At 56.1% G+C, this 22636-nt stretch overlaps 5 protein-coding genes across 5 annotated transcripts; 3 read left to right on the forward strand and 2 right to left on the reverse strand.

Moving 5' to 3' along the window:
• Positions 1-413: 413 nt before the first annotated feature.
• On the forward strand, positions 414-2714 carry INS49_007305 (uncharacterized protein; the record flags this gene model as incomplete). The annotated part of the gene is made up of 5 exons (XM_043168070.1): positions 414-613; positions 685-1497; positions 1574-1706; positions 2382-2466; positions 2581-2714. The coding sequence occupies 5 exons, from the start codon at positions 414-416 to the stop codon at positions 2712-2714; spliced, it is 1365 nt and encodes a 454-aa protein (XP_043029214.1).
• Positions 2715-3999: 1285 nt separating this feature from the next.
• Positions 4000-5892, forward strand: INS49_007306 (uncharacterized protein; the record flags this gene model as incomplete). The annotated part of the gene is made up of 7 exons (XM_043168071.1): positions 4000-4215; positions 4297-4638; positions 4715-5032; positions 5128-5307; positions 5330-5505; positions 5543-5780; positions 5833-5892. The coding sequence occupies 7 exons, from the start codon at positions 4000-4002 to the stop codon at positions 5890-5892; spliced, it is 1530 nt and encodes a 509-aa protein (XP_043029215.1).
• Positions 5893-6769: 877 nt separating this feature from the next.
• Positions 6770-8271, forward strand: INS49_007307 (uncharacterized protein; the record flags this gene model as incomplete). The annotated part of the gene is made up of 4 exons (XM_043168072.1): positions 6770-6937; positions 7120-7145; positions 7232-7314; positions 7406-8271. The coding sequence occupies 4 exons, from the start codon at positions 6770-6772 to the stop codon at positions 8269-8271; spliced, it is 1143 nt and encodes a 380-aa protein (XP_043029216.1).
• A 997-nt stretch (positions 8272-9268) lies between these two features.
• Positions 9269-13216, reverse strand: INS49_007308 (uncharacterized protein; the record flags this gene model as incomplete). Its single annotated transcript, XM_043168073.1, has 2 exons — positions 9269-12288; positions 13210-13216. The coding sequence occupies 2 exons, from the start codon at positions 13214-13216 to the stop codon at positions 9269-9271; spliced, it is 3027 nt and encodes a 1008-aa protein (XP_043029217.1).
• Positions 13217-20504: 7288 nt separating this feature from the next.
• On the reverse strand, positions 20505-22514 carry INS49_007309 (uncharacterized protein; the record flags this gene model as incomplete). The annotated part of the gene is made up of 4 exons (XM_043168074.1): positions 20505-20512; positions 20989-21854; positions 21918-22196; positions 22264-22514. 4 exons carry the CDS (start codon positions 22512-22514, stop codon positions 20505-20507), a joined length of 1404 nt encoding a protein of 467 aa, XP_043029218.1.
• Between the last annotated feature and the right edge of the window lie 122 nt (positions 22515-22636).

Here is a 22636-nt window from a genome sequence, read left to right on the forward strand (position 1 = left end):
GAATTAACACAATGAAATGTTTTGAGAAATTGGAGGTCTGATAAATTGACAACAAGACGAAGTACGTTTTCTCCGGTCAAATATGGCATCATTGGAATATACAGAGCGTTGGTCATGTAGATCATGACAGGGTACCAATGCAGATTGAGTGCTTATGGTTTCCTTGGTATTGCATTAATAAGCATCTTATCATTTTCCATTCACTCAGAAACAATTGAATGATTTTTAGGTGAACTCCGCTGTTTGTGGCGAGCAGCCACGATCCAAGTCTTTGTTTTTCGTCTCCATCTCTCTCGAGGACTGACGTCTTTGTCAACGAACCGTACTCCCTGGTCATCTCCAATTCGGATCCCGACCATCAAAGAACAACAAGTCTTCACTGACAGCAGTTGTCTCAAAGAGAATTTACCATCATGGCCTTTCGAAGGTTCTTGACTGCGACACTACTCCTTGCTGGGTCTGCCTACGGAGATCATGAGCTTGGAGAGAACGAGGACCTTGCTGGGTCCAGTGACTCAGACACAGCCAACCTCAAAACCGTGGACGATGTGTCCCGCCAAGAAGGCAAGGCCAAATTTGTTGGCTTAAACATCTGTGGCTTCGATTTCGGATGGTGAGTAACCATCATGCGGATCACCGCAACCAAATCAGCCACTAATTTTGCGAACGCCCCTTGTCATACAGCAATCAAAAGGGTTTCTGCGACCTAAGCAAGATCGACGCACCACTGCCCAATGTCGCCCCGGCATACACCGACCCAGACGACCCCCTCCACAACGGCACCGCCCAGATGGCCCATTTCGTCACAAACCACAACTTCAATATCTTCCGCCTCCCCGTCTCCTGGCAGTACCTCGTCAACAACGACCTCGGCGGGCCCCTCGACCCGACCAACTTCGGCCACTACGACCAGCTTGTCCGCGGGTGCCTCGCGACCGGCGCGTACTGCATGATCGACCTACACAACTACGCGCGGTGGGACGGCAAGAGGATCGGGGAGGGCGACGGCCCGTCGGTCGCCCAGTTCGCAGACCTCTGGGGCCGGGTCGCGGCCAAGTACAGAGACGAAGACAGGGTTTGGTTCGGGGCCATGAACGAGCCTTACGACCTGCGCTCGCTCCCGGAGTGGAAGGGTGCTGTGCAGGCGGCCGTCACGGCGATAAGAGGGGCCGGTGCCGCGACGCAGCTCGTCTCCCTTCCGGGCGGGGGTCACCAGTCGCCGGGCTACCTCATCGCCAAGGGCGACGGGGATGTCCTGAAGCAGGTGACCAACCCGGATGGGACGGCTGATAACCTCGTGTTCGACGTGCATCTGTACCTCGATGCTGACGGCTCCGGGACGAGCAGGAAGTGCGTCACGAGCGGCATTGAGGAGCACTGGGCGCCGCTGGCCAAGTGGCTGCGGGAAAACGCGAGGCAGGCGGTCGTGACTGAGACTGGGGGTGGCGACACACCCTCTTGCGAGAAGTATCTCTGTCAGCAGCTGAGATATCTGGAGTAAGTCGAAGCCCCCCGCAGACGAGGTTGCTCGGGCGTTTTGATCCGGGCTGGCTCACATTCCTTGCTCTACTAGCAACAACTCGGATGTCTTCCTGGGATACGTGGTCTGGGCGGCTGGGTCTTTCAAGCCGTCGTACGAATTATCAATGACACCGTCTGTCAAGGGCGGCTATTGGGAGGATGTTCCCCTGCTCACTCGGTGCGTGGTACGTTGAGGAATGAAGATGGATGGATACGGGTCTCCGGCTGAAAGATGTGGATCTGAAGAGCAGGCTGGCCTAAGAAAGAAAGGGAAGGAGATGTTTGGAGGATCAGCAGCCTGTTAGGCTGCAGTCGTAGAGCATTAGGGTGGTAAGCCTCGTTAAACAAGGGGTATACAAGAGGCCTGCAGCAATTGCCGCAGGCCCCACACCCCACCAGCCTTCACCCCATGGGGAGGTAGGAGTTGAAGGATCCAACTAAAGCTTCGCTGCCAAGAACTATACTATGCGTCTCTCAAGGCATTCCACAGGCTTGCAGACTTACAACTGGGCCTGGACTTACAGCTGAGCCTTATGAGCAACCACACGGCGAATTATTGGTGTCGCTTGTAGAAGGCATGTAAATGCCCAGCCTCGTAAGTAGTCACACGGCGTTCCTTGGTTTCACCTATGTAAAACACGAATAAATCCTATCTTCCTTGCGGATAAAGGGGGAGGGGATTGTTGAGAAAGTCGGAGTAGAATGGGCTTAAGTCCAGCTTGAGAAAAGCTGTAAAGAGAGCCCTGATATCCGTCTAGATGTTTCTTCAAAGTCAGCCACTCCAGGCACAAACACCACATTCACTCAAGCCAAATCCCACACTCTGCTTTTAACACAATACCATCATCTCAACTATCAAGATGCGCTTCTCCATCGCCGCTATTACCGCTGCCATTATGGCCACTGCCATCGCACTTCCAACTCCGGATGCTGAGAAACCAGCTGGTACGTTCTTCATCTTTATGAGATGGCCCCTCAGAAACTCTGTGTGGGCAGCTCTCCTTGCTCGATTAATCAAAACAAAAAAGAGACTACTTGATCGCTAACAAATATTTGTAGAGCTCGCCGCTCGCTGCAATGACAGATACAGAGAGTGTATCAAGCTCTGTGACGGATTTCAAGCAGGTCCCGGTGGAGGCATCTCGATGGCTGGGATTTGCAAGGTCTCGTGCCAAATTCAGTCTGGCTGTTAGATCAAGGCTCTTTTTTTCGTCTTGATCGATCAAGCTATCATAAAAAGTAGTAGTGTGGGAAATTGTGTTGGGGGGGGGGGGGGTTCATCATTGAAAACGGATATTCGCAGAGCAACAAGCAGATGGTACATACAAGCGCTACTGCGGCAAGAATGTCGGAAAGAAACTGTGGATTGACCCATCGCAAAAGATATCACGCTCTCTGCCAGTCCTTCATTGAGGATTGAACGAGTTGTGAGGCTGGTTCGCGGTTCGTAACATGCTTGAGCTCGGGGTTGCAGTAACTGGGATTATCTTCTGTCCAGCAACCCGTCGATGAATTCGAGACAACACGGAAACCGAAACCCGAGCTCAACGAAGGCCCTGGCCCCAGCACTCGCACTGCCAGTGATCCCCTCCCCCGTTTCACTTGTCGAGACTTTTGTTATCTAGTGTATATTGGCAATCGATATAACACAGCCTCCGGGCCTTTTTGACTCGATTCACTTAGATGAGCGGAAAGGCTTAGCGAGATGCCCGCCGGCACGGGGTCATCCCTGGGTCATTTCCATGACTCGATCTATTCCTGGAAACAGCCCTCCCATTTGTGATGAACCCGACGCATCACAGCCACGCTTCTGTGAAATGAAACAAAGAGAACATCTTTAACCCCACTCGTGCAATTCATTCCTCTCGCAATAGCCTACCGCCTGAACAGAAGCAGTAGTACAAAAGGAGCTACATCATTTGAGTGCTTGAAGGCGCCGTGGCCGTCTTCAGGGCCGATTATGGATGTTGCTTTTACAGGGCAAGGGAAATGTAAACCTTTGCAAGAGGATCAATCGAGCACCTGTTGGTAACAGGTTCCCCACTAGCAAGTCCACCAAGATGCGCAACCACATGCACGGCTGCGGCACAACACTTCTCAGCCTACTCAGGCCACTGTGAGGCTGTTGCTTGATTGGAATTGTGGAGTACGGCGATGTAATGCTGCACAAGAAGCACTTCTCCACGACGTATCAAATGCACCTGTTGGTGGCCAACACACAACACTAGGATCTCGGGAGAAACTATAGACTACAGCCAACATTACGGCTCAGCAAATGAGTTTCCCGAAGCCCTGCTGTTGGCTCTAGTCTAATTACTGCTTTCTGCTTGTACGGATAGGGTGGACCACTTGTTACCAACTTCCATAAAATTCGGTTCTTCTTCGACCATCGCAACAGACATCTCAGTAAAGTATTTCCATTCATTTACCGTCTCCCACGACTCATCATTCCCCACAACGAAAGGGAACGAGGACGTCATGGCCCCAAAGCAGGACGAGTATGACTTTGTTGTCGTCGGCGGTGGCACTGCCGGCCTGGCTGTGGCCGCACGCCTGACCGAGAACCCAGATATCTCTGTTCTTGTCCTAGAGGCCGGCAGCAATGCTCTGCAGGACCCCAGAATCGCTGTCCCGGCGATGTGGTCCGCCATCTTGGGCACCGAGCTCGACTGGGACTTCCTGACGACACCCCGGGTGCGTCATCACCCCTCTCCCGTCACACACTCTTTCATTCCGAGAAAGGTGTTTTATACAAGAGACTAATATTGCAAACAGGAGAACCTCAATGGGCGTCAAATCGGCCAGCCGCAAGGTCGCCTCCTAGGCGGATCAAGCGGCCTCAACGCAGAGGTGTTTGTCCCGCCCTCCGCGGAGGACTTCAATGAGTGGGAGGCCCTGGGGAACCGCGGCTGGGGCTGGGACTCTCTGGGCCCGTACTTCCGCAAGTTCCACACCCTGGTGCCACCAGGTGCCAAGCTGCGCGAGCACGTGGGCATCAGCCGGATCGACGACAAGGTGACGGCGAGCAGCGGCCCGGTCCAGGCGAGCTTCACCGACTCGCCCGAGAACCCCCTGGGCAAGGCCTGGGCCGAGGCTTTCGAGAGGCTCGGCGGCGGCGTCACTGCTGATCCCTTCAGCGGGCACTCCACGGGCGCCTTCCAGCTGCCCGGCGAGCATTGATCCAGCGACAAAGACGCGCAGCTACTCTGCCAGTGCCTACTATGCACCAGCGTCTCAGCGCCCCAATCTGGACGTGTCGACCGGCGCCAATGCCAGGGAGATCGTACTGGAGGGCTCCACGGCTCGTGCCGTTGTGTTCACTGGCAAAGATGGCGAGCATCAAGTCAAGGCGAAGCGCGAGGTCATCCTCGCGGCCGGGGCGTTCCAGACCCCGAAGTTGCTGGAGCTCTCGGGCATCGGCGACAAGTCCCTGCTCCAGAGGCTCGGCATCACCTGCAAGGTGGACAACCCCGGCGTCGGCGAGAACCTCCAGGACCACCTGATGACGGGTGTCAGCTTCGAAAGTGGCCGACGGCGTCATGACGGGCGACCCCCTCGTCCGGCAGGAGCCCGGGGTGCTCGAGCTGTTCATGCAGCTGTACCAAGAGCACCACTCCGGACCCCCTGGCAAGCGGCGCACTGATGAGCTACGCCTTCACGCCCATCCTCGCGGGCACGATCGAGAAACTCGACGCGGGTGCTCAGAAGAGCCTCGAGCAGGCCATCGAGGACTTACAGCACAAACAACGACCCTTCCACATCGGCCAACCAGCGCTCCGCGGCCGAGTATCTCACCAAGCTCCTGCAGGCCAAGACAGAGAGCACAGGCGCGCTCTTCGCCCTCCCCGTCCAAGTGAACCTGCACAACGGCCCCAAGCAGATCGGCATGACGACCGACCCGGTGCAGGGCAACTACCTCAGCATCGGCGCGGCCCTCGTGCACCCTCTCTCGCGCGGGAGCAGCCACAACACATCCGCCGACCCGTCCACGCCCACCAGCCATCGACCCCCGCTACCTAAGCCACCCCTTCGACATCGAGGTGTACGCGCGGCACCTCATGGCGGTCGAGGCTCTCGCGGCGACGGAGCCGCTGGCCGCGCTGCTCAAGCCCGGCGGGCGGCGCGCGCAGCCCGGGCCGCACGGGGCGAGGGCCGACACCGCCGAGCGCGCCAGGGACTACATCCGCGCCACGGCGCTCAGCAACAACCCACCCCGTGGGCACGTGCTGCATGGCGCCGCGGGACTGAGGGTGTACGGGGTCGAGGGGGCTGCGCGTCGTGGACTCGAGCGTAATGCCCCTGATCCCGCAGGCGAACACGCAGACGACGGTTTATGCTGCTGCGGAGAAGGCGGCAGACCTGATCAAGTAGATTTATGGTCTATGAGGTTGATGTCATAAATCTGAATATTTAGATGCTTCCATGTGAAATATATGGAGTATATTGCCCTTTTAGATACCAGGGTTGTGGTTGGATTGGTTGGATTACCCAGTGCGAGCCGTTTTAGGCCAGAACCCGCTTCCTTCCCAACCGGCTCGGGCCCGAGCCCAGCCCGGGCCGAGCCAAAAAACCTGTTGGGCTGCCCCCCCCCCCCTTCCCCCCCACATGTGACCGCGCCAAGGTAAGGAACTTTCGAAGCGGCACAGCGCCCAGTGGGGTGTTTGCTCTTGTGGCGCTCAGGAACCGCTCACTGTAGCTCGCCCGCCTTACGCAAAAGAGGGAAAACGGCTCTTAGATAGTGGCCGGTCGGACCATCGTCAGCCCCTTATTTCAGCCGACGGGTGAACAGGATTGATGGGGGGGAAGGGAAACGCGAGTCCCACTTGCCGTGCGCGTGTTGTTCTTCCAAGGTTGTTGTGTCCTCGGAACGGGGGGGCGCCTTGGCTGAGTCCCACTGCCGAGCGACCGCCTAACCCATCCCAAGCCTTCCTTCGTCGCGCTCCCGTTGGCATTAATCATGTGCCCGCTTCCCGAGATGGCTCTGCCTTTATGACGTCTGAGAGATAGCCTGATCCCTAGGATGTGAGGAGGAAAAAAAAAAAAAAAAGAGATTGACCCTGATTCATACATACCGCGAGGAGTGGATTCTTCTGTACATACATCCGTCCAGCGCACATATCGTGAGGAGCCTCGCATGCAGGTCGAGTGGATCTCGTCAGACAGTGTGACCGTCGGAGAATTCTGCGACTGCCTCCCAGAGGCCCCCCCTCTCTCCGCCCCAGCCCCCGGGTGCTTCCGCCGAGCTGTCATGGAGGACACCAACGTGGGCCAGCAGGATTCGGCCGGACAAGGTGACATCGCCGAGTCATCATCGTCAAACGCAGCTGTCGGCTCCGGCGAGAGCGGCCTCGTGGCCGAGGAGACCCAACACAACTTCCACCTGCCGGCCCATCTCGACGTCTCGGATGGCTCAGGCGTAAGTCCTGTGCCCATCGCCCATCGCAGCAGCGTATCTCTCATGGTGGAGCACAGGGCTGACCTCGTTTGCGTCGCAGGGAGAGGATCATGACTCCGGCCTGGGGTTCTCATTTGCGTATGCGCTATCCACTTGTGCCCCCCCTGAACTTGGCTGTTCCCGTTGCAGCAGCGCCCTTGCAGGCCCAGCCGCCGCAGCTGAGGATCATGTGCGCAGACGAGCATGCACCGGCGGGAGGGATCGTGCAGGCAAGCAAGACATTGGGCCGCCCGCGTGCTGATGAGACTCGTGCAGGGACTCGACGACATCCCTAGAGCCCAACCTCTACAGGTTCATACAAGAAAACGGCCGCACATATCATGCCTTCAACTCAGATAGTAAGCCACCCAAAGTCACTCCACGCTCCCCGGCTCGCAAAAGGAGCCTCCCTGTCTGCCATCCAGGGACTCTGCTGACCAAACCACACAGAATACCTCCTGCCCAACGACGAGATCGAGCAGGAGCGCCTCGACCTGCAGCACCACACCTTCAAGATCTTCCTCGACGGCAAGCTCCACATCGCCCCGCTCGTCTACCCGCGCCGCGTCCTGGACCTCGGCACCGGCACGGGCATCTGGGCCATCGAGATGGCGCACGAGTACCCCGGGTCGACCGTGATCGGCACGGACCTGTCGCCGATCCAGCCGGCCATGGTGCCCGGCAACTGCAGCTTCGAGATCGGCGACGCCGAGGAGGCCGAGTGGGGCTTCGACGAGCCCTTCGACTACGTCCACGCGCGCGCCATGGTGACGTGCTTCCGGGACGGCCGCGCCATCGTCCAGCGCATCTGGGACAACCTCGCCCCGGGCGGGTTCTTCGAGCTGCAGGACCCGTGCATGCCGCTGCGGTGCGACGACGGGTCCATGGACGGGACCGCGCTGGGCGAGTGGAACCGCCTCATGGACGAGGGGATGCTGCGCGCGGGCAAGGACCTGCGCGGGAACCTCGAGTGGGGGCGGTACATGCGCGAGGTCGGCTTCGAGGGCGTCGTCGAGAGGCACGCCGCCTGCGCCTTCAACACGTGGCCCCGGGGGGACAAGAACAAGCTGCTCGGCGCCATGTGCTGCCAGAACCTGCTCGAGGGCGTCCAGAGCATGTCGCTCGCGCTCTTCACCCGCGTGCTCGGGTGGAGCTCCGAGGACGTGCTGAGCTTCCTCGTCGACGTCAAGAAGGACCTCATGAACAGGAAGATACACTCGTACTGCGGTGTGTATTTCGTGTATGGCAGGAAGCCGTTCGATCATGGTCTGCCGAGGGAGGAGGGGCCAGGCGAAGGGGCATCTTCTGTGGCGTGAGGGCAGCGGTTGGCGGATGACTTGATTTGGAGCGACACTGCATGATGTATTTGATACCACTTCTCATACTGGGAAACGAACTGACATGAGAATTCTGTCCCTATCTGTTACCGTCAACACTACCATGGACAGGCAACGAAACCCGCTTACTCTCTGACCCCCTTCCTGTTCAGCCGGGGAAACCGCACAACGGCAGTTCAGACGGCCATTGCCAAACTCAGCCCGGTCAATGGTGGCAGATATAAGTTGATGTTACTTCTCGGACATTGCTTACTCCAAGCGGTGCACAGGAAGACCGTGGTCCACCAACCAGAGGCGGGCCTGTGGACAACATTCACATCGCGCGGCAGAGCTCACATAACAGTATCGTATTCAATTCCCAAAATGGTGTGAACATCCAAAAATCTATCCAATGCTGCCGACAATAAAATGACGCTGATGCTCACCATCGTAATCATCCAAGAAACCCCGTGTCCCCAGATGTTTTCGTCGAAAAAACCACGAATGCATACATGAACGCCCCCTGAGGTCAGGCATAGCAGGTGTATGTACACAAGGATATACACACGAGGGCGACATTATTCAAGTACATGCCCTTTTGAAATTAATTCCAACGCCCCTATGTGATTGGTATCTGCCGTGGCGTCGTGCCTCTCCAAACCAGTCTAACGCGTCGATCTTGTGAGGCAGGTGATCGCCATCAGAGCTCTGCGAGGTCCCTACAAATGGCGCTGCCTCCAAAGTTGCTTCTGGTGTTCATCGTGCCCCGTTTGGAAACCTCCAGCAAGGGAAAAGCGCCAAAGGAGTGGTATAGACACTTCTGATGCCTAATAACTTCGTGTCCAAATCGAGGCTGATGGTACCATTGCCCTTCCCGCCTCTAATCCCACTTTTTGATCTCCTCAGAATGGTATCCCGTAGTGTAATGTCCGTTAAATGTCGCTCGTGTTGCCAATATCATAAATAGGAGTAAGACGTGACCGACAAAATCTTCCTCCTAAGAAGCGTTGTCGGTTCCATTCCTCCTGACTACCCCAGCCATGCTCAAGGCGAAGTCAGCTGCGGGTCTTTCGATTTCGAAGCTCCTGCTCGGCACGAGCCTTCCACCAGGTGTCCGCGGGTTGGCCACGTTGACAGTTCCAACCCGGCTCACGGTTCTCGCCGGTGTTTGCTCGTCAGCCGAGTCAGAGTCGGACTCAACCTCCGTGTCTTCACCCTCGTCTGCCACCGGACGCGCAGGAGGCGTGATGTCATCGGTACCATCGCCACCTGAGCCAACGGCGCCTGCAGCCAGATAGTCATCCTCGACCTGGCTCGGGGTTGGGTCTTCGTAGTGCGATAGGCGCTGGAAGTAGTCGGCCAAACCGTCGACACTAGGAGTGCCAACCACTATATCGTAGTTGGGTGGAGGAGTGGGCAGTGGTGGAGGCGCCTGGTCGTAATCAAATGGTGGCGGGTCGAAGGACGGGTAACGAAGCAGGTGCATCGGTCTAGGATTGCACTCTTGGTCTCGTACTCTTTGCAGGGGGTTCGGGGACACCGGATTCGAAGTTGGTCCTGCAGCGCCTGCGGTAGCCGTCGTTGGGGATGAGGCAGTTGGGGATGCAGCAGTTGAGTTGCCATTGATCCCTTGCGAGGACGTGTGCAGATGAGCCGCTTGCGGTGGCATGGGCAGCGCGGCGTTGACAGGTGCGGTGTCGACAAGACTTCCACTGGAATTGTCCGGCGTGGTGCCTGAGTTGAAGACCTGTGCATCTGGGCAGCCACACGAGGTCTGGTGACGCGTTCCGCTGGTGTCTGGGCTGTTGTACTCGGGCAAAGCTGTGTTAGCCTGTGTCGCGCGACAGTTCAGTACCGTGAAAGGCGAGTCGATGCTGATCTCAAAGTGCCGTCTTCGTTTGCCAGCCGGATCGTCTGGGTCGATACGAGAGATACGCATCACGATCTTCATCCAGTGGTACACGTTGACATTCTTCCAGCTGCAGTCGGGATGCAGTCTCAGTGACTTATCCTTGGCCATCATTTCGCATGTTGGCATCTGCACATTCATTTCCATCTCTGTCGAACCCCAGTATGTCTCCAGGCCAAGATCCAGGTCACCAAGTAAGTTCTCGGTAGGCTCTGGGAGGGGCGCTGCCGAGGAATGTGTACGCTGAGCTTCGATGGTCCTTCTCCGCTGTGCGGCTTGACGTGCGACGTCTCGCTCATCAGGGGACAGCTCGCCGCCGCTGAGGATGCGCAGTTGACTAGATTCGTACTGCTTGTCGAGGGGCTTTCCAGCGGTCTTCTCGAGCAACAAGATCTTCCGCCCAGGATCCTTTCTCGTCACTTTCCGGTCGTTGGTCCAGTACTCGATCGCTTCAGTGACGAAGACCTTAAGCTTGTGCACTTGCACCTTCGCGAGCGGTGTGAGTTTGAAGGCGATGGGGATCTTGGCACCGATGGGGAATGACTTGCCCGATATCATGATATCGTAGTGCAGCTGGTCCTCCCATTGTCGAGATATCGAAATCGGCTCCGAGGTCTCAAGCGACATCTGGTCAGGAACACGGACGATTGATACCTCTTTGGTGCCATGAAGATTGGGTTTGAAGGCGCCGGCACGTTCGACAGCTGCCTCGAGCTCCCACTTGACGGCGCCGTATTGGAGCTTGATAGTCTCCAGCTGGTGGTGATCGATGGGTAGTTCGAACGAGTATTCATACATGCCTGGGAAGAACACTTTGAAACCCCTTGCCTGAACCTGATTTGCCACTGGGGATTCGCCTTTACCAAAACTCCTCGATTCGACAGAGCGGAGGGACAGACGTTTCAGCTCCTTGGCAGACATGTTCGACCGGTGCCTACTGCCCATTTGCAGAACAGACGCCGAGTCCCCAGGGTTTAGGGATGACCGGTTCAGATTCAGGTTCATGGGTGTGCCCTTGAGCTTGTACGTGCATTGGTTCCCGTACTCGGTCTCCCAGCCGTCGTGCATAGCGTGGAAGAATGTCAGAGCCTGGGTTCTTAACGACTCCTCCTCGTACATGTCAACCTTGAGAGGAGGAATCCCTTCGGGCCATTCCGTACGCGCCTTGCCCAAGAGCTTCAAGGTAACAGATTTGACCTTTGTGTTCTTGGTGACATTGAGTTGCAGTTTACCGCGCAGCAGTGCGGTGGAGTTGTGGCTCTCGTGTCTCGTGTGGCCGTCATGATCGAATCCTGTCAAAAAGACATTTGGCTCAGCCAAAATGATCGTACACGATAAACCACTGCCAGACGCTATTGGCTTAGGTTGTTGAATCTCCTGGACCGAGGAGCTCATGGCGCTCTTTGCCGACCTAACAGACATGAAGCTGTTCCGGCGAGAGTGGCCAGCTGGGATGGCTGGTCCGGCTGACAGGCGAGGCGCCCTGAGAGGAACGTCCACCATTGTGGATGACGACGGTGTTGTGACAGCGGGTGCTGACGGTGCGGAAGTGACGGGTGCAGCTACCGGATTCCGTGTTCTCGGGGTATCTGGTACGGGAGAATCGCTAGGCGCAGCGGCTTCTTGCTCTTGCTCGTGCTCGGGGATGGGGTCCTCTGTCGGGGGTACAGTCGTGGATCGTCGTCCGGGGGCCTGAGATGCCGCTGTCGCTTGCAGTTGAAGTTCGGAGGTTGGTGACGAGGAGTCGTCGCCGGGTGGTGTGTCCTCTACTCTGGACAGTCGGCTCGTAACACTCAACCAGCTGACAGGTCGTACCCTGGTCCTCGCTTGGGGTCGCGGCCGCGGAATTGGCGTGGTCGTGCCGTCAGGACCTTCAGAGTATTTTTGTGGCTCAGGGGGCTGAAATGCAGACTTGAGCTTGCTGAAGAGGCTGCCGACTCGCTTGTCGCCCGAGAAGGAGCCAAGTGAGGTCCTCTTTTCCTGTTCTCGAAGCCTGCGCTTCTTGTCCTCCTGTTCACGCTGTCTCTTCTGCTTCTCTTCCTGTTTCTTCCTGTCCTCTTCCTCCTTCTTCCGCTTTTCCTCTTCTCTTTTCCTTTGCCTCTCGATGTCTCGGGGCGTTGTTTTCGGTCTTAGCTCTTGGGGAATGAATCCGGAGGGGTATGAGACGATATGTATGGAGTGGGGGCGGCGTTGGCGGGGCCCAATGTGAGGTGCCGGGAGGCTCGGGTTCGCGGGCGCGGGCGCGGCAGCGCGACGGGCCCGCCTATCAGCAGAAGTCCGAGGCGTATAATAAACTGCTCCTCGCGACGAGTAATAGTAAGGTTCAGGTCTTCTGGGAGTATCTGTTGCTACAGACATCATGAATGACTAGTTAGAACTCTTTGCTCCCAAACGAAGGGATGGTGTTCTGCGCAGGGGGAGAGGCAGTGGTGACCAACTTGGTGAAGCACGGGAGGCATCCAAGTATAAGTTATGTATGTCCAGACCGGCTCTGGTCGACATAATGGCGACTCAAACGTATGACGACGAACTGGCAAGCCAGGGTGCAGGGAGCGATGCTCAGTGTCGATACGATTGGGTTTGCCAGATTTGCAAAGGAGACGCTGTGGTGAACGGGTACGGGGAGGTGCGCTGGCAAGCGTAAGGCATCAAGGGGTGAGATATGGGAAGGGATCGCCTGAGTTCCCTAGACTCTGGGCGAGGCTTGCGACAACCCGAGGCGGTGGATCGATCAAGGGGGACGAACGCGGGTAGCGAGGTGCACAGTCCCAGCAGCATTGAAGCATAAACAGAAGAAGGACTGACGATGGGCGGTGGGGAGGTGAAAATGACGGTCAGGAATGGGTACATGTATGGAAGGGGTGAAGCAAGCGGGCGGGCAATGGGCATGGACGAGCGAGCAAGCAAGCACAAGGTGAGGGCAAGGCAGGGCAGGGCAGGCCGAGAATGGAGGGAAACGCAAACTCACGGGATCCCTGGCTGTGAATCACAAAGCCATAATTAATTACCACGCTGATCGCGGTTCGTACCTGTCATATGTGGGAGCGAGGTATGTCGCAGATTGAGAAGTATGTGCATGTGCTCCCGAGAATGTTTTACACGGGATGTACCACGACCATTGGAGCACAGCAGACGGGCGGGACGAAGGGCCCAAGGTTCAGAGCTTCGGATGGCGGCAGGCGCACAGGGCGGTGGTGGTATGGTATGTACAGTACAACACAACGAGCAGCCGTGGAGGGGGGCGTGTGGATGGCAACTGGTACGGCAATGACTGTGTTGCGAGTCGCGTGGGCGAGAATAATGATGCGGACGGCAGACGACGACGGTCAGGTCAGGCCAGCGGGGCTGGCAGGAAGACAGGGGGGAGGGAGAAACGATGTGTCTGGGAACCGGGGCCGAGTGGGCGCCCTGTGGAATCGTGCAGGAGGGCGGATGTCACTCCGGGGACGTGTAGGGGAGGGAGGAGCCGCAGGCGTGACCTTGCTTTGGGTGTCTCGCAATATCTTGCGCTCCTGCGTGTGGCCTGGATGACCGATGACAAGCAGCCAGCGCACAATTGCGAACGGATGAACGAGCGAGCGAACGACCAGGCGAGACGGCCGCGCAGGACAGTGAACGGAGATTGTCCCTCGGTCTGTCTGGAGGTACCTTGCTCGGCGACACCTTAAGAATGCTGCTCGGGCGGAGTAACGTCCAACCTTGCTTGGATGGGCTATGCCGTATGTGGTGGACTTCGGCAGGGGTGCACAGGCAGAGGCAGAGCAGATGCAGAGGCCAGAATCAGACGCGATTAATTCGCACCGCGCAAGACCGAGCCGGAGGGCGTATGCGGTCAGACGTGCTGCAACCAGAGTAGGTGTGTGAAACCGAAACGCGAGTGACTTTCAGGGTGCCTTTTCTCTGGCTTTCTGCAGCAGAGACCAGCGAATGAATTGATGCAGTTGGCTCGCCGGGGTCTTGTTGCTTAGTTACCGGCAGATCGGCAGCGCCCACCACAGGATCGAATGGGGTTGCTCCTCGAGTCGACCAGAGATGCCGGCGTGCAACAGTCGCTGGTGCTGGATGCTGATGCTGATGCTGGTTCTGCGGGATGTCCTGCGGGGCGCGTAGTCAGGGCGAATAGAGAGAGAGTGCACGGTGGACAGAATCCTAGTGGATATGTTACAGGGAATCGGGGCACGTCGATAAGGTTCGGCTATTGCGATGCTGGAGACTCGGGGCATGTGGATGAGGCGAGGAGAGCGAGAAGCAGCCGAGTGGATGAAGTCCGTGTTGTACCCACGCATAGATGGACAGACATCAGAGCATGGATGGCGCTGAGAAGGTTTGGTCCGTCTGTACGAGGTGGAATGCTGTGTTGTCTACTGTACTGTTGCGCTCATGCAAGCTGTGCTATGAGTGCTGAGGCAGGGAGTTGAAGAGTAGGGCCGCGTGGGGTTGTAAGGAAGTCCCCAGACCGTCACCGAGGTGCCTCAGGCCACAGCCCACAACACCAGATGCAGGGTGGAACAGATGACCAGATGACGAGGACTTGCGAATTGTCACGGTTCGCAAGAACTGCCAATTGATCCGTGCAAAGTGATGTGAAAGTAGGGTCGTGTGTGTGATCGAGGGTGAGGGTCTCGAGCAAAAGCCGTGGGAGGAGGGAATGTGGGGATATGTGGACGCTATGCAAGAGGAGGAAGAGAAGGAGGCGGGCGGGAGGCGGAGCTCAGCCTGCAGGCACTTCCACCAGACTGGGCAGATGGAAGACAAGGCAAAGGCAAAGGCAAGCCAACCAGACCAACCTTGGAAGCCAGATACAAGAACAGCAGCAAGACGGTGCAGGCAACTAACATACTCTGTACTACGATAACTGACTGCCCAGTCTGCCATGAATGATCGCCTGGCTGGACACCGGCACTATGATGCGTTTGAGCGTTGGACCCGGCAATATCCCTGCTGGCCAAGTCTCAACCCCGGCAAGGTACCTTCCTTGCATCAATAAGGCTTGCGTGTGGCTGCTGCTTTTGGCAAGGCCCTCCTCCCACTGTTCCTGATTCTGGGTTTTTGGGCAGCACCGGCCGTTTGGATCTGGAAGGCGTATGGGCGCATCTTATGTGTGGACGGGAGGATGCATGCCGAGGGCAAGGAGGAAAGCGCCATTCTGCTGCCGTGCCTCTTTCTTTCCTCTTTCTGGGCATGGCATGGTGCCATATCCTTTGGTGTCTTCCAATGGTGGGCGGCCTTGCCCTGTGGTGAGGTCTGATGACCTGGGGATCTGCAGGCTGGCCCGGCTAACGGCCGCGCGTGTGCAGATGTGCAGATGTGAAGACGTGCAGCCCGTTTCCACAGCACATGTCTAGTCCAGCTAGCGTACGGTACGTCTACAAGTAGTAATCCGTTGGGTAAACGGCGTCGACTTGACGATGACTTGACGATGGCGCCTCATCACCATGTCGAATGTACACCTGCCTGCCAGCCTGCCTGCCTGCCCAACCAAGCAAGAGCCGGCTGGAGGACCATCGACGCCTGTCACCCAATGGGCCAGTGTCTCAGCTAGAGATGCAGTGCCGCTGTGAGCTAGCAGCAGACTCATCTGTGGATTAGCCTACAAGCAAAACGGCTAGGCTTGCCCTCTCCCAGTGTAAAACCTGATTCTGAGCATCTTCTTCTCCGGCGCTGCTGGGCACAAGGCAGCGCAGCACTCCGACGGCCCTCTTTGTGGTTGATCAAATACGTTGCCCAGGTCGAGCTGAGCCCAGCCCAGGGCCCCAAGACAGTCTGGACCCATGTCCACGTCACGTCAGAGGCTCAATTTCCTTGGCACGGGAACGGCAAGCAGCTGCTGGCCTGGCCGGCCGTGACTGATGACGGCTCGGTTCTGAACGAGGAAGGAACGGACGGTAGCCGACACAGACACACACACACACCTACACACACAGACGGCAGTCGGCACCGGCCCACTGCCTGGGACAATGCCTGCCCCCCTCCCTCACTCACTCCCACCTCCCCTCTCACACCTCCAGACTTTGTCTCGCGGCCAGAGAAAAAAAGAAAAATCTCCTGAGTAAATCAGGGGTGAACAACAACGTGACGCTCGCCACAGAATCATCAGTCTGCAGGTTATCTACTTCTTCCGAGTCATGCACTTGACAGGCGGACCTGCAAGAATTTTTCTCCTCTCCAGGGCCTCCGTCTTGAATTCTCTTCAACAGCTGCGGCATCATTTGCAGCGCCGGGATTGGCTGCACTTCATGTAGCCTGCCAGCCCGACATCGCATTTATCCGCCCTGCCATTTCATCCTAGCCGGCGAGGGAGAACCCTGATCAATCGAATGATTCTCCGCCTTCGAGAACACGTCCCGCCTCATCGGATCAGTCCAAGGGCCAGGGCTCCAAATTGAGAGATAGTATGTAGACCTGAGTGGTGACTGACTGATTGACTGGCTGCCAGACTGCCCATCGCCACATCCGGCGCATGAATCATGGATTGATCCGAGTCTTATCATCATGATGTGTGCCCTGCATGTGTACCGTCACGTCTGCATCGAGGCAAAAAGGAAAGCTGCTGCATCAGTCAGCAACAATGTTTCGAGGTGCAGCAAATCACCACCAGCCAATCCTTCCCCAGCTTCTCCACAGCATGAGGCAAGAAATTTCCGACGACATGGGTAGTCGACAGTCATGCTGTCAGCAACACTCGTTTGTTCCAACTTCCAAGCCTGCTCGACCAGCTCGAGCAAGCGGCCCGTTGGCCGCCGGCCACAGCAGGCCACATCTCTATCTCATTACTTCAGGTAGCACGCGATTTCGCGACGCCAGTCCGCAGGCTCCTCGCCTGCTTGATCCCGTTCTGTGTTGAACACAGCACACTCTGTCGCAAGCCACAACGGCCTTTGGCACCGACGATCACAAATCTCATCCGAACAAGTTCATCTGCACTGCCGAACTCAAGCTTTCCCGGTCCCACTGGTCGGGCACTTCGCCGGATCGGGGCTACTTCACCGCTGCCCTGCCCTGCCAGCCCGCCCGCTGTCCTGCGCTGTTGCAGCCCTGAAGCCAGGGGACAGTCAAATGCAAGATCTGGCGCCAAAAGCGCCACCGACATCAGCGGATAAGGGGTCCGCTCTCTGGATTTGGGCACAAGACTCGCAACCCGAACCCGGGAACTATAATTGTCTCAAACGACCCTTTGGACTGGTTCCTGGCGGCGCGCATCAGCAGCCAACGGCAGCAGCATCTTGGCGGCCAGACTGGTCTATGGGCGCCCCCGTCAGTCGTTGCTGGTGCGACGCCAGTGCTCCGATAAGCTTTTCGGGGATCCCTTGAAACAAAGCGGCCAGCGCTGCGGTCACTGTCGATCGTTACCAACACAGAGGAACAGCGCGACCCAATCCATCTCCCAGCATTGAAAACCTATCTGCGACGCCAGCAATGGTCGTCATGCTGAGATCGTGCTATTGCCCGTCTGTGGCCTGCGTTGCACAGTTGCAAAATGGGGCGGGCCAAGCGGCTCATAATCGGGCGAGCCGCAAAAACGGCCACCTCAGGCCTCAGTCAGCGCCATGCACGCTAGGGTATGTTTAATGCACTCGCCGGCCCTCCGGAACCCGGCTAGCCTCCTTTCTGCCGGCAGACATCCCAGAGCCCCGTGTCGATCTCCTCGCGGATGCCGGTTCTGAAGACGGATACGGTCAGCCGTTGGGCTGTGTTTACTCTCGGACGACTGGGTGCCTCATAATCGATCCTTGGGTATGTTGGGCACAAGCGCAACCCAACGCGTGTGCCCTGAGAAAACAGTCAGCCTGCTGAATGGAGTCTGCAAAGCTGGGGTGGGAAGGAGCGGTGTCGCTGCCGGCTCGGATACTCGCCGTCCTTGCTCACGATCGTGTGCATGTTCCAATTCCTGGTCTCCATAATCGAGCCTCGAATATCTCCCCCGACGGAATTTCATCCATGCTTATTAAGCGTCGGTGTTCGGTAGGGACGTCTGATCGTCCAGTACCCAAGCTAACAGCCCGTTTCCGAGCCAAGCGGCCGTCTGCTGGGAGGAAATGAGGCCAGAAGTCTTCTCGAGTGCGTCCTATACCCGTATGGAGCCTTAGGTCTCGTCTGAAAGTCGGCGCATCTAGGCGATGACGACAGCCTGACAGAACAAGGCTGGCAGCGCCTTCTTAAACAGTAGTTCAGCCGTCAAACAGAACTATGCGCTCGGCTCGGGTTGAGACCTTGGGCAAGGGATGGCCGTTCACCTGGGACATGCGATATTCCTGCCGCGGGTTGGCAGCTCGCCCAGCACATTTCTTAGCGCCCATCTGGCACGCTTCATGCCGTCCCGCGGAAGTCTATGAGCGCCACGCCCGCTGGGACGCGCCTGTCTCACATATCTGGGCCCTCCCAGAGTTGCTGTTCTCTCCGAACTTGTACCGTCGCCCGTGTCCCATGGGCCCCCTGTTTTGCAATTGGCGACCACGAGACGACTGGCCACTGCTCAATCGCGCTTAGCAGCGAAGCCTGACTGCTTGCTAGACCAGGTCCAGTCCTTGGGACTTCAATGCCGACGGACTGGGTAGGGCCATGCGTCCACGATTACTTCCAAGGACGGAAGAAAGACACAGGCGCGTGCTTGCTTTACCTGAGCCTGGATTGCTCGTCCGGGCGTGGCCGTGGCCGTGGATACTCTGCGCCGCATGTCCCGACAACTCGGTCTACGATGAACTCTAAATAATTTGAACTTGCAGATCGGCGATGAACATTGTCGTGCCTATAATGAGGTGAGATATGGGAGATTTGTTCAATATGCATGTTCGTGTTTGGGTTCCTCGTGTTCCTGCTTTTCCCTTTTTTCTGTCTTTTTCTCCGATCGATCTCGGGTGAGTGTTTGAAGCTTGTGATTTGGGTGGGGACAACTGTGGTTGACGGCTTGAGTAATGACGGTGCGTTTGAACTCTATTCCCAGCCGGTGTGTGTGTATGTCTTGGTGTCAATATTGGGGCTTGTTATGCGCTTGGGATAGTCGTTCCTGCGTTACGTGGACTTTTCGCCTTGCGGCTGGGGAGGGCTGAGGCATGTGCCAGTGCTTGTGATCTGAACCGCGGCTTTGGGAAGCTGTGGGATTGGTTGGCAGGCTACCCAGATGACTGTTGAAGTTTACGAGTCGGGACTTATCGACGGTGTTGAACTGAAGTGGTGACTTGAGTAGTCTGCTGGGAGGGTGTGCCTCGTCATGCATCCAGTCCTCCCCGGACAAGATGTAAAGAGGCCATGTAACAATGCCACCACAATCAATTGCCATTGAAGATACTTCTTAACTGATGTTGGAAATGAAACGGAGAGGCAGGTGTTCACTGAGTGATATGATAGCGATGTTAGTTGGACAAGAAGCTCTGCGTCCTTCGACCAGGGTTGAAATCAACGTTTCTCCCGTACAACTGTAAACCCATCTCTGTTAGATTTAGTACCAGCTGCATATGGAAACGAGACTGCCATAAGGCGCAAAATGAACATTGCGAGTCAGGTTGTCTATCCTCTTCATCATGCCGCTGCTTTCTACAAATATCATTTCAAAGAATACATCCCCAGCTCTTCAAGTTGATTGTCATGTGCGCTGACCTTGGATGGCTCTTACTGTGCTGCAAGTCCTAGGTGGAAGTCATGTTCAAGTCGATTCTTCCTGTTTGCAAACAATGAGTCACACTGGCGATCCATGCCTTTACTGACGTGAATTTGATGAAGATTTTCTTAGAGGATAGTGGCATAGGAAGGGTCAATCGACTCAGTATCCATTCTTTGCTAATATCAAAATTCGAGGCGCATCCCACTATCTATGAGTGTTGTTCGTTTCCGATCATCAAGATTCGCAAAGTACGTAGCACATGCTTCTTCTCTTTTGGCGCATCCGGGATGAGCCGCCTCCAGAAACAGACCACAGGTTGAGAAGTGCTGTAAAGTGTCCTTCCCTCGATGCTCCACTAAACGCATGAGAATTGAATCTTCCCTTGCTCGCAAGCCCTTGACCACATCATGCATGTCAAACACCGAAGACATCCATGGGTCTCCCACTTCGAGTCGTCGGTACGTTAATAACTCGACTTGTATGGCAGCCCAAATAATACCCAGGCGCTCATCTCCGCACTCTACACACTGTCTCTTAGCATCCAATTCCACCAAGTGTACAAAATGCGGACAAGACTCATCATCACTCTCTGAGCCAGAGCCTCCTTCACTACCCTCATCGTAATTGTGCACAGCACGTTGTAGGTTTGATGCCAGGTTGACCGAGTCATCGTTCTTGTTGAAGGTTCTGGTTTGCCGTTGTCTAACGCAGTGGTCTAAGACCTCTCTAATAGCCTCCCAACCCAGCTTGACTTCGGGTGTCCATGCATCCACAATAGAACTTGGCACAGCCGAAGCCAGCTCAGCTGCATTGAGAGGTTGATGCTGGCAGTCCTCTGTCTCCCCGGCTCCAAGAATAGCTGGGAGTGAGATCTCGGCAGAAGAAGACGGGTCAGCTCTGATTGTCAGGAGACAGACCAGACAGGCGAGCATTCCGAAAAGCGATTCTCCTGGTCTGCCAGTGCTCGCCAGGTGAAAGCACACGAGCACGAAGGAATGAAGCGGGCCAAGTTTGAGCTCTGAGTCGCAGGACTGACAACGTCTGTGGAACAAGCCGCTGGCCGTATTGATGTTGGGGACCCATACATCCATGAATATTGCTGTCAAGCAATGACACACTGCCTGCGCTGAAGTATGGTAAAACATGTGTTTCCACTCTTTCGGGATAGCTGCCTCTCCAGCTGCATGGAGCTGGCGAACGCATGGCGAACCTGCGTCCCATCTCCCGCAGATATCAACGTCAACCCCTTCGAAATTCGAGTCGGGCACGGAAAGAAACCGCCCAAGAACCGGAGGCGAGGCCGAGCTGTGTGAGCGCAATATCGTTACGAAAAGTGTATCTAGGACAGTCAGGCCTAGATTGTCTGTATAGTTGACACCGATGGATGATGCCCTGTTCTGCGAGTGGACAAGCAGTTCGAACATCACTCCACAACAAGCCTTTGAGCCGTCTAGAAACTTTGCCGCCAGATGAAATGGCTTCATGTCCCGGAGGGATTGCGGATTGATGAGTTCGTTATACATAAGCCCGGATAAAGCATTGACGTTGCGTGTCATTATGGTGAATCCGACAGCTTCAACATTTGCACCATTCCTAGAACCAGACACTGCGCTGGCTATTTGGTCTAGTGCCAGTGGCAAGTTTCCGGCCTGATGGATTGTGAATGCATGGGCCTGGAGGCCTTCAGTCAATGTGTTTGTTAGGTCTCGGCGACGCTGTTCGCCCCATTTTCTCCAGGTTGAGTCATCCTCTACATCGAACCGGTCTTCATGATCATCTGCTGGGTTGCCGGGCCGTGAATCAATGTGCTGGTGCCGGATATTATCGTAATCAACGTGTATCGACCAGTTGCATAATTGCGTTGGAGGCTCAATCTCTGCAGTGGCCGTGGATAGGGGCTGGTCAAGGCCGAGTTCCAGCGATCTACTCGAATGGTCTTCTGGCAAATCATTGATTACACCAGCCCGTGTCTTGAATGTAATCAGTGGTAAGGTCCAGATCTTTGGACCCTTGCCCCAGTATTTCGTAGTAATGAAAGAGTACATCCAAAAATCATGAAGCCAGTCGGCAGTGACCCTGAAAAGAACAACATTAGAAAAACGTAGCATTGGATGTTTGGAGTGTCAACTTGTTGCGTACCTTCTTTCATCTCTGCTCATCTGCTTCATTAGTTCCAGATCACGGCCATCCAGCAGGAGCTGGGCTCTGTCCATCAGGACCTTCTTGTGCAATAATTGTGTCGTAGGTGATAAACCTTCTTGAGGGCTAGCATCATCTCGCTGATCTTGGGGACTGGATACTCTAAGGTAGCTAGAGGCCGGAGTTGGAGGGCCATTACTCCGTGGTGATGGATTGTCGTGAGTATGACCTCCAAGTCTTCGAAAAAAGGCAGAATACGGTAAGGTCCGACTGAAAAACCTGCACAAATAGTGGTCAGCCAGCCGCTGTCAGATGTGGCTTCTTGGAAAGGCGATGGACGACGTACAGGCCAGGCCGAATAGAAAGGGGCTTCTCTGCGCGGATTGAGTCGTTGATATACCGCTTGAGCTGTTTCTTGTCCACCGGTTTGCGCCAGCCCCCTTGTTCAAGTTGAACATTGGATGTTCCAATGCCATGCTGTCGACGTCTATTGCCCAAGACCGTAATCACATCATCTTTCTCAACGGTTGTAATGCGCTTCTTGATCTTCCATTTCTTGAAGTGATATCGGTACTGATGGATCCTACATGATGACATGAGACTCAATGAATAATAACAGAGAGCCTGTGGCAGTGGGTGATGCGGGAGGGGAGGCTGGGGGTAGGGGGCATGGCTCAGTTGATGATGAGCAGGTGCTTCAAGGCATGGGGGCTACATAC

This window comes from Diaporthe citri (genome assembly GCF_014595645.1).
Source record: "Diaporthe citri strain NFHF-8-4 chromosome Unknown scaffold_2, whole genome shotgun sequence".
NCBI classification, from domain to species: domain Eukaryota; kingdom Fungi; phylum Ascomycota; class Sordariomycetes; order Diaporthales; family Diaporthaceae; genus Diaporthe; species Diaporthe citri.